This window comes from Balaenoptera musculus, chromosome 14 (assembly GCF_009873245.2).
Source record: "Balaenoptera musculus isolate JJ_BM4_2016_0621 chromosome 14, mBalMus1.pri.v3, whole genome shotgun sequence".
Classification (NCBI taxonomy): Eukaryota; Metazoa; Chordata; class Mammalia; order Artiodactyla; family Balaenopteridae; genus Balaenoptera; species Balaenoptera musculus.
Genome location: NC_045798.1, coordinates 1,882,061 through 1,893,872, shown reverse-complemented (window position 1 = coordinate 1,893,872; position 11,812 = coordinate 1,882,061). Strand labels below are relative to the sequence as shown.

General features: G+C 48.8%; 1 protein-coding gene across 2 annotated transcripts; it reads left to right on the top strand.

Moving 5' to 3' along the window:
- Positions 1–1,482: 1,482 nt before the first annotated feature.
- Positions 1,483–6,486, top strand: RAN (RAN, member RAS oncogene family). Of its 2 annotated transcripts, none has more exons than XM_036823596.1 (7): positions 1,483–1,595; positions 2,188–2,233; positions 2,651–2,735; positions 2,815–2,940; positions 4,151–4,338; positions 4,462–4,632; positions 4,722–6,486. In XM_036823596.1, the coding sequence occupies exons 2-7, from the start codon at positions 2,198–2,200 to the stop codon at positions 4,764–4,766; spliced, it is 651 nt and encodes a 216-aa protein (XP_036679491.1). In that variant the 5' UTR covers positions 1,483–1,595; positions 2,188–2,197; the 3' UTR covers positions 4,767–6,486. The 2 variants fall into 2 exon arrangements, with proteins under 2 accessions (XP_036679491.1, XP_036679492.1); XM_036823597.1 differs by having other exon boundaries at positions 1,505–1,595; positions 2,191–2,233.
- Positions 6,487–11,812: the final 5,326 nt, after the last annotated feature.

Here is an 11,812-nt window from a genome sequence, read left to right as displayed (position 1 = left end):
CTGTTGATTAGATGAGCTTCATTCTTTTTAAATGCTGTACAGTAAATCCATAGTCTAGATAATAGATTTTATTTATAAATTTCCCTACTGATGGACATTTGTGTAACTTTAATCTTTTGCTATTATAAATAATGTTGCAGTGAGCATTGTGATATTTGTCTTCTTGGGCATATGTGTGAATTGAACTCTACGGCATCTCCCTAGAAATGGAACTATAAAGGTCATGAGTCATGGACACTTATGTGTTTTATTAGTCTCTACCTTCCCAAGTGGCCAAACCAGTTTACACTCCCACCAGCGGCATCGAGGTCGGCTTGGCGTTTGCCTGAGGGTCCTTAGGGACCCTCGGACCTGAGTTCCCAGTGGGCAGGTTCTCAGATCTGTTGTGCCCAACTTGCATCACTTGGGTTCCCAGCAGACTTGCCTGCAAGTGTGCTCAGGACTAGGCAGCTAACTCCTTGTCATTTGGGGTTCTCTTTGCTCTGGGAGGACTCCCCATGGTGGCATCTTTCCCGGGGAACTTGACTGTCCTGATGGGGCCGTTAGCTGTCTGCTCTTGCTGCCAGCCGTGGATGCTTGCTTGGGGAGAGGGGCCACCATATGAGTTTAAGAATCCGTGGCTGTCCAGACAAATGCCCCAAACTGGCCTTTTATATTTAGGATGTGTGTGAGTTTGGAGGACTCCCTTTGGCCAACATCTTTGCTGAAAGCCAATGAAGGATAATAACCCACACTTGTTGAGCTGGAGGTGTACCTTACTTTCCATCTTTGACAATACTGAGAGGAGGCTATGCCCCAGGAGAATGTAAGTTCTATGCGTGTACAGTTCTTGTCTGGACCCTTGACCCTGGAACCTAAATACTCATGGATTGCATCCCTGGTTTGTCACTAAGATGAGAAAAGCTGCCACGGTTGGAAACACTAAATTTCATCATCCTGTTTGCAGAATTAGGGCCACAAAGGCGGCCGACCACTTAGATGCCCTAAGAATAAGGTGGCCGTCTTTCCAGGGTGGGAAAAGCATCGGTCTCTACTTCCTTTACTTCCCAGAAGGTCCTGACCAAGACGGGGGCGCGGGCAAAGGGCCGGAGGGAAGGGCGGGTGGGGCGGCCCGCACCCCAACATGGCGCCCGCCCCGGACCCGCCGTGCCGTGTTTGTACGCAGGGGCAGGGCCTTTGTGTGGGCCACCCCGCGAGTTTCCCGCCCAAGGGGGCCTCGGCCCTCTCCTTCCACTTCTGTTCCCGCGGTGGCAGCTGGGCGCGCCTCGTCACCGTCGGCGCATGCGCGCGCGGGAACACGCCCTCCGGGCTGGCGCACGTGGCCCCGCGGGCCGGCGTGCGTGCGCGCGACCGCATAGCCTCCCGCGCCCGGCGCGCCGCGAGCCTCTCCCTATGCGCCAGGCCGACGGGTACAGCCGCCGGATCCGGGGCGGCGTGCGTGCGCGTGCGCGAGGGGCCACGTGGGAGCGACGCGGCGCCGTTGCCCCGCCCTCCCTCGGCGCGCGCCGGCGTCGGCTGCGTCTCCGGGCATTTGAATTGCGCTTCCGCCATCTTTCCAGCCCTCAGTCAGACGGGCGCGGAGACGCTTCTGGAAGGTAGTGGGACCGGGGCGGGGGTCGCGGGGCCGGGGCGGGGGCGGGGATCGGGGCGTCACAGCGGCGGCGGGGAGCGGCCGTGAGGCGGTGGCTGCGTGGGGACCCTGGGCTCCGGGAGGAGAGCCTTCCTTCCTCTCTGGCCGCGAGGGCGCCGGGACCCGAGCCGCGGTGGGCCGGGCGGGCGGCCGGGGCGGAGGGGAGGCCGGGCGGCCGGGCCGCGGGGCTGCAGGGGAGATCCGGCCGGGACGGCCGGGCGGAGTGCCGGGGGGCGGTCGGCGCAGCCCGGGCCGGCCGCGGGCCGTGACCGGGCGCTTTTCGCGCCGGGGCCTCGGCGCCGAGCGGGTCTGCGCTCCGAGCGGGCGCGAGCCGAGCCGGGGAGCAGCGCCCCTGCCGCCATCGCCGTCGCGCACCCTCGCGGCCCCCGCGCGCGCGTGTGCGTGTGTGTGTGTGTCGGGTTGGGGGTGGGGTGCGGGCGGCCGGGCTCCGGGGTGGAGGCCTTTGTGGGCCCGGGCACGTGGGGCGGGTCCGGCCATGCGGCCCCCGGGCCGCGCCGCCGTGCAGCGGGCCTCACTTCTTTCTCCTCTGCCCGCAGTAGCATCGCGATGGCTGCGCAAGGAGAGCCCCAAGTGCAGTTCAAGGTGGGTGATCCGAGGGGGTCGGGAGGAAGGGCGGCCCTAGGGAGGGGCGGGCCCGCGTCCGGACGGCCTTAACGGCGGCGTCTGCTTCGTGACTGCGGCCGCGTGCCGTTGGCCGGTGCTGCGGCAGTGCCTTCGGTCCCCTGACAACGGGGCGGAGGGGGAGGGGAGGGGAGGGGAGGGGGGAGGGGGCGAGCCCCGCCCTGCGCGCGGGGAAGCTGGGCTCGCAGCTCCGCCGGTTCGGGTCGTTCGTGAGATGGGACGGGGCCGCTGTCTTAAGATGCTTTGTCTTCGGTGTGCTCAGGGGGCATGTAGAGTTCTTCCCTGTGAGACGGCGGTCCAGAGCACCGGGACAGTCTCACAATCCCGAGGTCCTGAGACCCGTTCCGCTGTTTACTTCAAAGATGTGTTTCCCAACAGCTCGTATTGGTTGGTGACGGCGGTACTGGGAAAACTACATTTGTGAAACGCCATCTGACTGGTGAATTTGAGAAGAAGTATGTAGGTACGTGGGGGAAAGGATGTGTGAAAACGTGTGGGAGATGGATGAGGTCACTGACTAACTTTCCGCGCTTACGTTCCAGCCACCTTGGGCGTTGAGGTCCATCCCCTTGTGTTCCATACCAACAGAGGACCCATTAAGTTCAACGTATGGGATACAGCTGGCCAGGAGAAATTTGGAGGACTGAGAGATGGCTATTACATCCAAGGTAGGTATCTGCCTCGTAACCGCCGCCTTTGAGAGGATTTGTAGCTTACCGCCCAAGGCAGCTTACAGATCATCAGGTCTGTTCTGGCAGACACATAATGCCGACTGACCTGGCCATTGCGTGAAGCGCTTCGATTCAGGAGCTGGGCGGGCTCCCGAGAGCTGACCCTCAGTGGAAGGGGAGGGGGGAGCCTGTGAAGGTTGTCTGGTGCCATTTGATGGCGTGCTTGCGTCGCCGTAGGCACTGTTTTGAAGGAGGTGATATGATGTATGTTGAGGCTCTTAATTTGAAAAGTGGGAGCAGCAGACAAGGTGTTGCTGCAGCCCCAGGGTCTGAAACCTTAGGTTGGGGTGTATATTTTGGTGGAAGTCGATGATCATTTCTCTGCACTCCATTAAAAAGATAGTAAACAGTTTGACCGGATCCTGGACCAGAGGCCCTAGGCTTTCTATCTTATAAAATGTTGTGTAAGACCAGCCAGTTTCTTTTTAATTTCACTAGGTTTTGCAGAATATTTTTTTCAGAGTGCTTGATTTTAAAAGTGCAAAGGAAATAAATGCTTCTCAGCAAAAAGATGAACAAAGAAAATGCTCAATGTAAGGCTTTCTCTTCTCATGAAAATCGTTGCGAATCTTTCCATGTCTTTTGCTGTACAACTGCAAAGATTCCTCCTTTCCCCTCCCCGCCCCCATTCTTTAGCTAAAAATCTGTTTAATGTATCGCGCGTACCCAGTGGCTTACCAGCTTTATCATGGCTGTTTCTGCAGGTCAACATAGAGAGTTAACTGAGCTTTTAAAACTAGGCACATTATATCCTAGTGTGTTCAGCCATTTAAGAACCTTTTTAAAGAGTAGATTGTTAGATCCTCAGAATATGGGAGGTGAGTTTCCTGGAATGCTGATTTATCATTGATCTACTTGATACTTTTTTGGGATGAGGAAGAATTTATGAAGTATCACAGGTAGATTTCATATGGTAAGCTGGTCTTTCATGGTTTCATGTACAATAAAAGGGACTTTTAAATAATACTGTGTATTAAAATGATTTGAGATTTTTGGAATTGGTAGAGATCTTGAAAATGAGTAGAGAAATGTAGCTGACCTGGAGTTAGGCCTGAGACTGTGAATCCGAGTCCATAGTTCTTAGCGTGTTTCATCCAGGTAGCAAATTCCTAGGCCTACACTGATTTATTGTAAATGCTTCTTTCAGCTCAGTGTGCCATCATAATGTTTGATGTAACGTCAAGGGTCACTTACAAGAACGTGCCTAACTGGCATAGAGATCTGGTGCGAGTGTGCGAGAACATCCCCATCGTGCTGTGTGGCAACAAAGTGGACATCAAGGACAGAAAGGTTAAGGCAAAGTCGATTGTCTTCCACCGAAAGAAGAATCTTCAGGTATGTTTCTTAGAACTTACTGGACTTATGATCCTTACGTAAAATTATAAGTCCATTAAAGTGCTTCATTAATGTCTTTGATGTATGGGTTTTTAAAATTAATTTTCTCTCTCTTTTAAACAGTACTATGACATCTCCGCCAAAAGTAACTATAATTTTGAAAAGCCCTTCCTCTGGCTTGCTAGAAAACTGATCGGAGACCCTAACTTGGAGTTTGTCGCCATGCCTGCTCTCGCGCCGCCAGAGGTGGTCATGGACCCAGCGTTGGCAGCGCAGTACGAGCACGATCTAGAGGTACGATGTGTGCGTCTCGGTAGTGAATGCTTTCAGGTTCCTAGTGGTTTTCATCTGGAGCGTTACAACTCTTTCATCTCTTTGTCTAGGTTGCTCAGACAACTGCCCTCCCGGATGAAGATGATGACCTGTGAGAAAAGTGAAGCTGGAGCCCAGCGTCAGAAGTCTAGTTTTATAGGCAACTGTCCTGTGATGTCAGTGGTGCAGCGTGTTTGCCACTTTATTATATAGCTAAGCAGAACATGTGCTTAATCTTTGGGATGCTGAAGGAGATGAATGGGCTTTGGAGTGAATGTGGCAGTTAAAAAAAAAAAAAAACAAAAAAAAAACCTTCATTTTTTTGGACCTGCATATTTAGGTGTTTTGGAACACAGTTGTTTCCTCCTTGAGTTTCAAATATAAGACTGCTACAGTCACATCACAATATTCAGTGGTGGCATCTTGTTTGTTACTGTCATTCCCATTCCTTTTCGTTTAGAATCAGAATAAAGTTGTATTTCAAATATCTAAGCAAGTGAACTCATCCCTCGTTTAAATGAGCCTTTTAAAACCACTAACAGGGAAAATTGTGCCATGTTAGTATTTGAATTGCCTTTGCTATTACTACTTAATTTGAAGTCTGTTAGGTTAAATTCTTCTAATTTTCTGTACATGTGAATCATTTCACACAAATGGAATGACAGGTCAGCAGTATTGTATTTGGTAAGTCGTTAAGACGTGTAAATACTGTCAATGCAGTTAGGCTAAAATAATACCTACCCCACCTGCCTTTTGGCCTAGGTAGTGTCACACCTAGGGAAGAGCTTGTTTGAGATTTGTGTGACCTGTCAGAATAAAAGTGGTACCTGTTTTAGACGTTTCAAATAGAGATCTTAAGAATTATAGTTGCTTTTGTGGCAGAAGTAACCATGTTCTAATGTAGAGCTTCTCAGAGTCTGATGAAACCATACAGATGGTTGCGGGAACTTGAGGGACGTCTCATCTGTTAAAAACGAATATAAATTGTGCGTTTACTTGCCTTTTGTTTCAGCGTTAACATGTTTAACGTAAAGTTGGTATTCTAGGAGGATGTTCCACGTTTACCTGCTGTTGTCAAGTACTCCCAAGCTTTAAAGATGTCAAAGATTAAGGATTTCATTGGACGCATCACAGCTTTGATGGTTTTTCTCCCCACAAAGAATTTTTGTGGGTGATGCAAGGACACAGCAGGATGCTGCAACAGAAAAGTAGGGCTTAGATTGGCTTCTCAGTGAAGTGAAACAAGACTGCCAAAGGCTCAGTAGGTTAACCACTTATGTTCGTGTGGTTTCCACATGTAAACGTGAATTGAGTCCGTCTTGCCTGAGTTTGATCCCATCGACACCATACTGTAGCAATTAGAAGTCAAAATAAGAGCTGTTTTGCTCATGTAAGTACTACTGTACTATAGTGCAGTTTACCAAAGTTCTTTAGGTGTCCAATTATCCTTAAATGATTACTTTCCTACCTAAAAAGGGAAGGATCACGTCAGTATGTGGAGAACTGAAATATAAAGGGTAAAATTGGATGCATTTTAATTTGTTAAAATATTGAATAAATATTAATAGATTCACTTACAGATTTGAATTGCTGTATATGCTATGCTATATTCAGAACCAGATTTTAGCAGATGTGAAGTTTCTTCCCATGATCAGGATGAGACCTTTCATTCAGATAACTTACGTGAAGGATATGTGTGTGTAACCTTATGTAGAGTGACAAATCCGCTGAATCTTAAATGTAACAGTTAAAATCTTGCAAGCTACTTGGAGGTGGGAGAGAATTTACGTCACTCGTCGGAAGAAAAAAATTGCCAAATACATTGCTTCTACTTTGCCTGGATTTTCTGAATCATCTGGTGTTCAGTTATCTTGTGGGGAATACATTTCTGTCTCGTTTATACAAATGGGGACGTTTTCCCCTCAGTTTGAAATCTAGTCTCTAACGGGGGGGAGCCTTCAGTTGAAAGCCAAGCTAGAAGTGGCTTCTAAGAACAGAATTGGTCAGAGTAAAAGCATGCAGTGCTTTTGAAGGCAGTTGCACGATGTGCCCTGGCCAATTTTTAACAAACCCCACAGAATGGGTCTTTGGTCTCATCCATCTCAAAATATCTAGGAAAGGGCAGAGATTGCTGAAAACGCATTGAACTTGTAAGACGAGTTGCCTGGCTGATCGGGTGCACCAGGTTCTCGTGAGAATTTCTGGTCCCTTGTGTACAAACATCACTTGAAGAAATTGTGTCGAGCAAGTGGTTCAGAATTGGTCTGACTCGGGAGTCGCGCCTCGGAGATGAAGATGAGTGACCTTGTGTAGCGAGGATGCCTTCAGCCGTGTGGGAGCCCTGCCTGACAGTAACCTGGGCTTGTTCTAAGGCGCCCTGCCGGGCGGGCACTGCGCTAGCGGCGCATCCTTCCCACTTAGAGCCGTGTTGGGGTGAAAGGCGGCCCTGGCCCGTTGCACCTTCCCATTAGCGGGCCCTGAGCGGTCCTTGGGAAGCGGCTCTGACCGGCTCCACGTTGCCTCAAGGCCTTGCACGCGTGGGCCCTGCCCTTCTGGGCTTTGCAGTGTTCTTCTGCAGAACCTCCTTTCTCTTTCCTGAAGTAAGCCCACCCGTCAAGTGCTGCAGCTCCTTTACAGCTCACACGTTGGGTTTTGAACTGGGTCGGGGGTCCCTGCCTTGGCCTTATCACTGGACCGCCTTGGCCCGCGTCAGAATGGTAGATTTGCGTTAGAGGTGGTCTCCCTCAGCGGGCCAAGGAGCGTGTCTTTGTGTCTCGTGATATTAAATTTCTGAACCCTGAGGAGGAAAGGAGCTTAGGGGTTGGAGATAGGGCTGGGATCGATGGGATTAGGGTGGGAAGAGGCAGGGAGGATTTTACGCTATCACAGTCTGGTGGTTTTGAAGTTTTTCCCTCCCGGAATTTGTAGTTTGCACTACCTTTGATCCATTTATTCCAGCTTGTCGTATTGACAGGAGTGGGCAAAGAGTGGACCGTCGGGAGCTTTGCCAGTTGTCGAGTCACTAAGTTAGGACAGTGCTGTTGCATGGTCTGCGGTGCCTCAGGTTGAACCATAGGAAGTGGAAGAGGACCCTTGAGTTGGTTTTCAGTCCCCTGCCCTTAAGAAGCAAAGGAGAAGCCACCCCAGATGGGTAGTCTTTCTATAATGTGGGCAGTTCACTCCCTAAATTCTGAGCTCCGTGACCAGGGGTATCATGGCTGGCCGGGCAGCTTTCGTCCTGGGAGGTGGGCAGGCAGGAGACGTCTGCAGAAATGTTAATGACTGTAGTGAGTGCTCAGATGGAAACTCAGACAACGCTGTGAAAGCATGACAGGAATTGAATCTGAGTCCTGGGAGGAAGGGCAGTGATCTGAAGGTATTCGAGAGAAAAGCACGTGAGGCAAAGGGAACAAAACCCCGGGGGCAGAGAACCTGGCTGGAGAGCCGCTGGGTACGGGGCGGCTGGAGACCCGTAGACAGGGCTTTTCAAGCCCAGGTACAGATTTCGATACTCGGGACACGTGGGGAGCCCCTGGAGGAGGGTCAGAGCGTCGTTTTAGAAGCTGTGGCAGCAGGAATGGGCGCCCACGGGCCAGTGACCGTCCAGCCTTGCCCCACCCGAGTCCATTCTCGACTTTCGCTGCAATATTTCAGAGAAGGGAGGGTGACACCGTGGACAAAGCCTCTGTTCATCCAACAAGCATCTCAGCGAAAACTAAATTGAATAAATATCCGCTGGGAGTGCCAGGCACCCTCTTTTTTGCTAGGCACCACACTCACGTTTCTTCCCCAACTTCGTTGAGGTATAATTGACACAGCTTGTGTGTGTTTGCGGTGTGCACTGCGGTGGTTTGATATACCGTCCACCATCCATCACCTCACAGTTATTTTTTGCGTGTAGTACGAACATTTCGGATTACTCTCAGCACATTTCAAGCATACAATGGAGTAGTATTAACTACAGTCACCATGCGGTACTTTTGATCTCCAGGCCCTGTTCGTCTGGCATAACTGAAACTTGGTGCCCTTTGACCAACATCTCCCCATTTCCCTCTCGTGCACCACTCCCCAGCCCCTGGCAGCCAGCTTCCTACTCTGCTTCTACAAGTTCATCTTTTTCTTTTAGATTCCACATGTGACTATTGCCATACACTATTTGTCTTTCTGTCTCTGGCTTATTTCACTGAGCATAATGTCCTTGAGGTTCATTCATGTTGTAAATGACAGGATTTCCTTCTTTTTTAAGGCTGAACAATTTTCTGTCATATATGTATGGCTGGATGTATGTATGTATGTATAGATAGATATATACACACACACTACATTTTCCTTATCCGTTCATCTGTCGATGGACACTGAGGTTGATTCCGTATCTTGGCTGTTGTAAATAAATTTGCTTCTTAAGACAAGGGGGTCTTAAAAAAATTGAGCTTCCCCAAGCAGTAGGAGTGAGACTTAAACCTATTTAAAGTTATGAATTCAAGGCCAGTTGTTTACAGACAAAACTATCGGTCAGGCGAGATGGTTATGTTGTGATCCCCTAGGCATGAAAGATGGGAAACCAAACTGTTAGGAAGGATCCTTTATTCTAGACAACACTGAAGCCAGCCTGGCAGAGTGAACTGATGGGCCATTTGGGGGTGAGTAACGTTTGCTTTTTTTATTTCCTCACACGTCTGACCTTTTTTTTCCCAAAGAGAAAAATGTCATATACTTTATGGATTAAAAGTTTAGGGATTTGAACAGTTAAAACATACACAGCCAGCACATTTTCCCTTTAACCATTCAGAGGTAACTTGTTGACATTTTGTCGACATTTCAAATCTTCCCTCAAAGAGTGGGATTGATTATACTATAATATTGTTTCATAACCATTTTTCACTTTTTATTAGGGGCTTTTCTACATCAGGTGGTTTTATACCACTTTCAGTAATTACCTAGTAACCCACAGCGTGGATGGGCCACCCCATTGTCAGACACATTCTTTCGTTCGGGTTATGTGTCTGTTCTCTGCTCTTCGTTTGGTTTTCAGAAAGTGTCTAGCTCTTATTTCCAAATGCATTGAACTTCCACGTTCTTTCACCTCCATGTACTACTAAAACTGTCATGTTTCTAAATTTTAACTTTTGAAGATGGGTGGAAAATCAAAATTATTTTAAAAATCTTTTGCGTGTGTGTTTTGCCATATCATCTTCAACTTTCTATCCCCGTGTCTGATTGATGCAAGATGCAAACACACTAGTCTGTGCTGAATTAAACACATTTTATTAAATAGTTTCCTTGCTGCTACTTATCTGTGAATTCATGTTTTGTGTTTTCACAGACACTCAAAGTGAGGTGTATACTCTTACCCCCTTTTCAAGTATTTATACTGTGTTATGCTCCAATTTGGAGCTCAGAAAATATTGACTGTGATGGGATTGGATTATAGGGAGAAGATCTGGAAGAAGAGTAGGGCCAACCAAAGAAAACTGCCCTGAGGAAAAGGAAGTGGAAAGCTTAACTCTCAAAAACAGAACCAAAAAAGCACATGATGGTCCAGTTCTGGAAGGGAGCGAACTAGTTTCTTTTTGTGAGCAATTTTACCCCTTCAGGCATAATCTTACCTTTTACTAATAGTTGGCAGTAATTAAATAGTGGGGCTAAGGTGGCCTGTTCTTTCTTTTTTTTTTATTTTTGGCTGCGTTGGGTCTTCGTTGCTGGGTGCGGGCTTTTCTCTAGTTGAGTCTAGTGGGGGCTCCTCTTCGTTGCGGTGCGCGGGCTTCTCACTGCGGTGGCTTCTCTTGTTGCGGAGCACAGGCTTTAGGCACGCGGGCTTCAGTAGTTGTGGTGCACGGGCTCAGTAGTTGTGGCGCACGGGCTTAGTTGCTCCGCGGCATGTGGGATCTTCCCGGACCAGGGCTCGAACCCGCGTCCCCTGCATTGGCAGGCGGATTCCTAACCACTGCGCCACCAGGGACATCCCAGCCTGTTCTTTTCTAAGACCACGTTTGGCCGTTCGGTTGCTGTCAAGTCCCGCTGGGCCGACTGAAGAAGGATGAGCGGGTAGGAAATATAAGGAGTCTTGTTACCTGAGTCTTCATGATTTGAGGCCCTCTACTTATGGGGTTGTGTTAGAAGGTAAACTTTGTCATCACACAGAACTGTTAATAAACTGGTGACTTGAAACTCTAGTTCCCAACTCAATCATCACTTCCTCTGAACACCCGGGGGCTTCTGTCTAGGCCCTCGGCCACTGATGCCTCGATTCCAGAAGCAGGGCCGCTGCCCCCGCCCTCGCCGGGATTAGGAACGCTGTCTCTCTATGACTACTTCTGACTCAAAGCCTGGGGCTAGAGCAGCCAAGAGGCAGAGTCCCTCAGACCCTTTCGTCTGGTTGTGGGAGATACAAAAGAGGGTGCTTGGGAAGGGACGGGCCTGACGCAGACCCAGAGCAAAGCCGGGCTTCTGTTCCCACGGCAGCAGGGCCGAGGTGGGAGATGGCCTTGGGGTGATCATTCACCCTAATGATCACACACTCTATTAAAAATGATTATGTACTTTTCAAATCATTGCTAATAACCAACTTATGCCCATTTTTTACATAACTGCAATGAACATGTTTGTATATATGGTTTGAACATTTTTTTCCTTAGAAATGGGCAGGGGATTATCTGGTCGCAGTTTATGAAAATCATTGTGTTTTAAAAGGCATTGTCCGATTTGTAGCAACATGGATGGACCTAGAGATGATCGTACTAAGTGAAGTAAGTCAGACAGAGAAAGACAAATACCATATGATATCACTTATATGTGGAATCTAAAATACGACACAAATGAACTTATCTATGACAGAAGCAGACTCACAGACATAGGGAACAGACTTGTGGTTGCCAAGGGAGAGGGGAGGGGAGGGAAGGATTTGGAGCTGGGGTTAGCAGATGCAAACTATTATATATAGAATGGATAAACAACAAGATCCTACTGTATAGCCCTGGGAACTCTATTCAGTATCCTGTGATAAACCATCATGGAAAAGAATCTGAAAAAGAATGTGTGTGTGTGTATGTGTGTGTGTATAACTGAGTTAATTTGCTGTACAGCAGAAATTAACACAACGTTGTAAATCAGCTCGACTTCAATAAAAAAATGTTTTAAAGGCATTGTCAGACTCCTCTTTTGG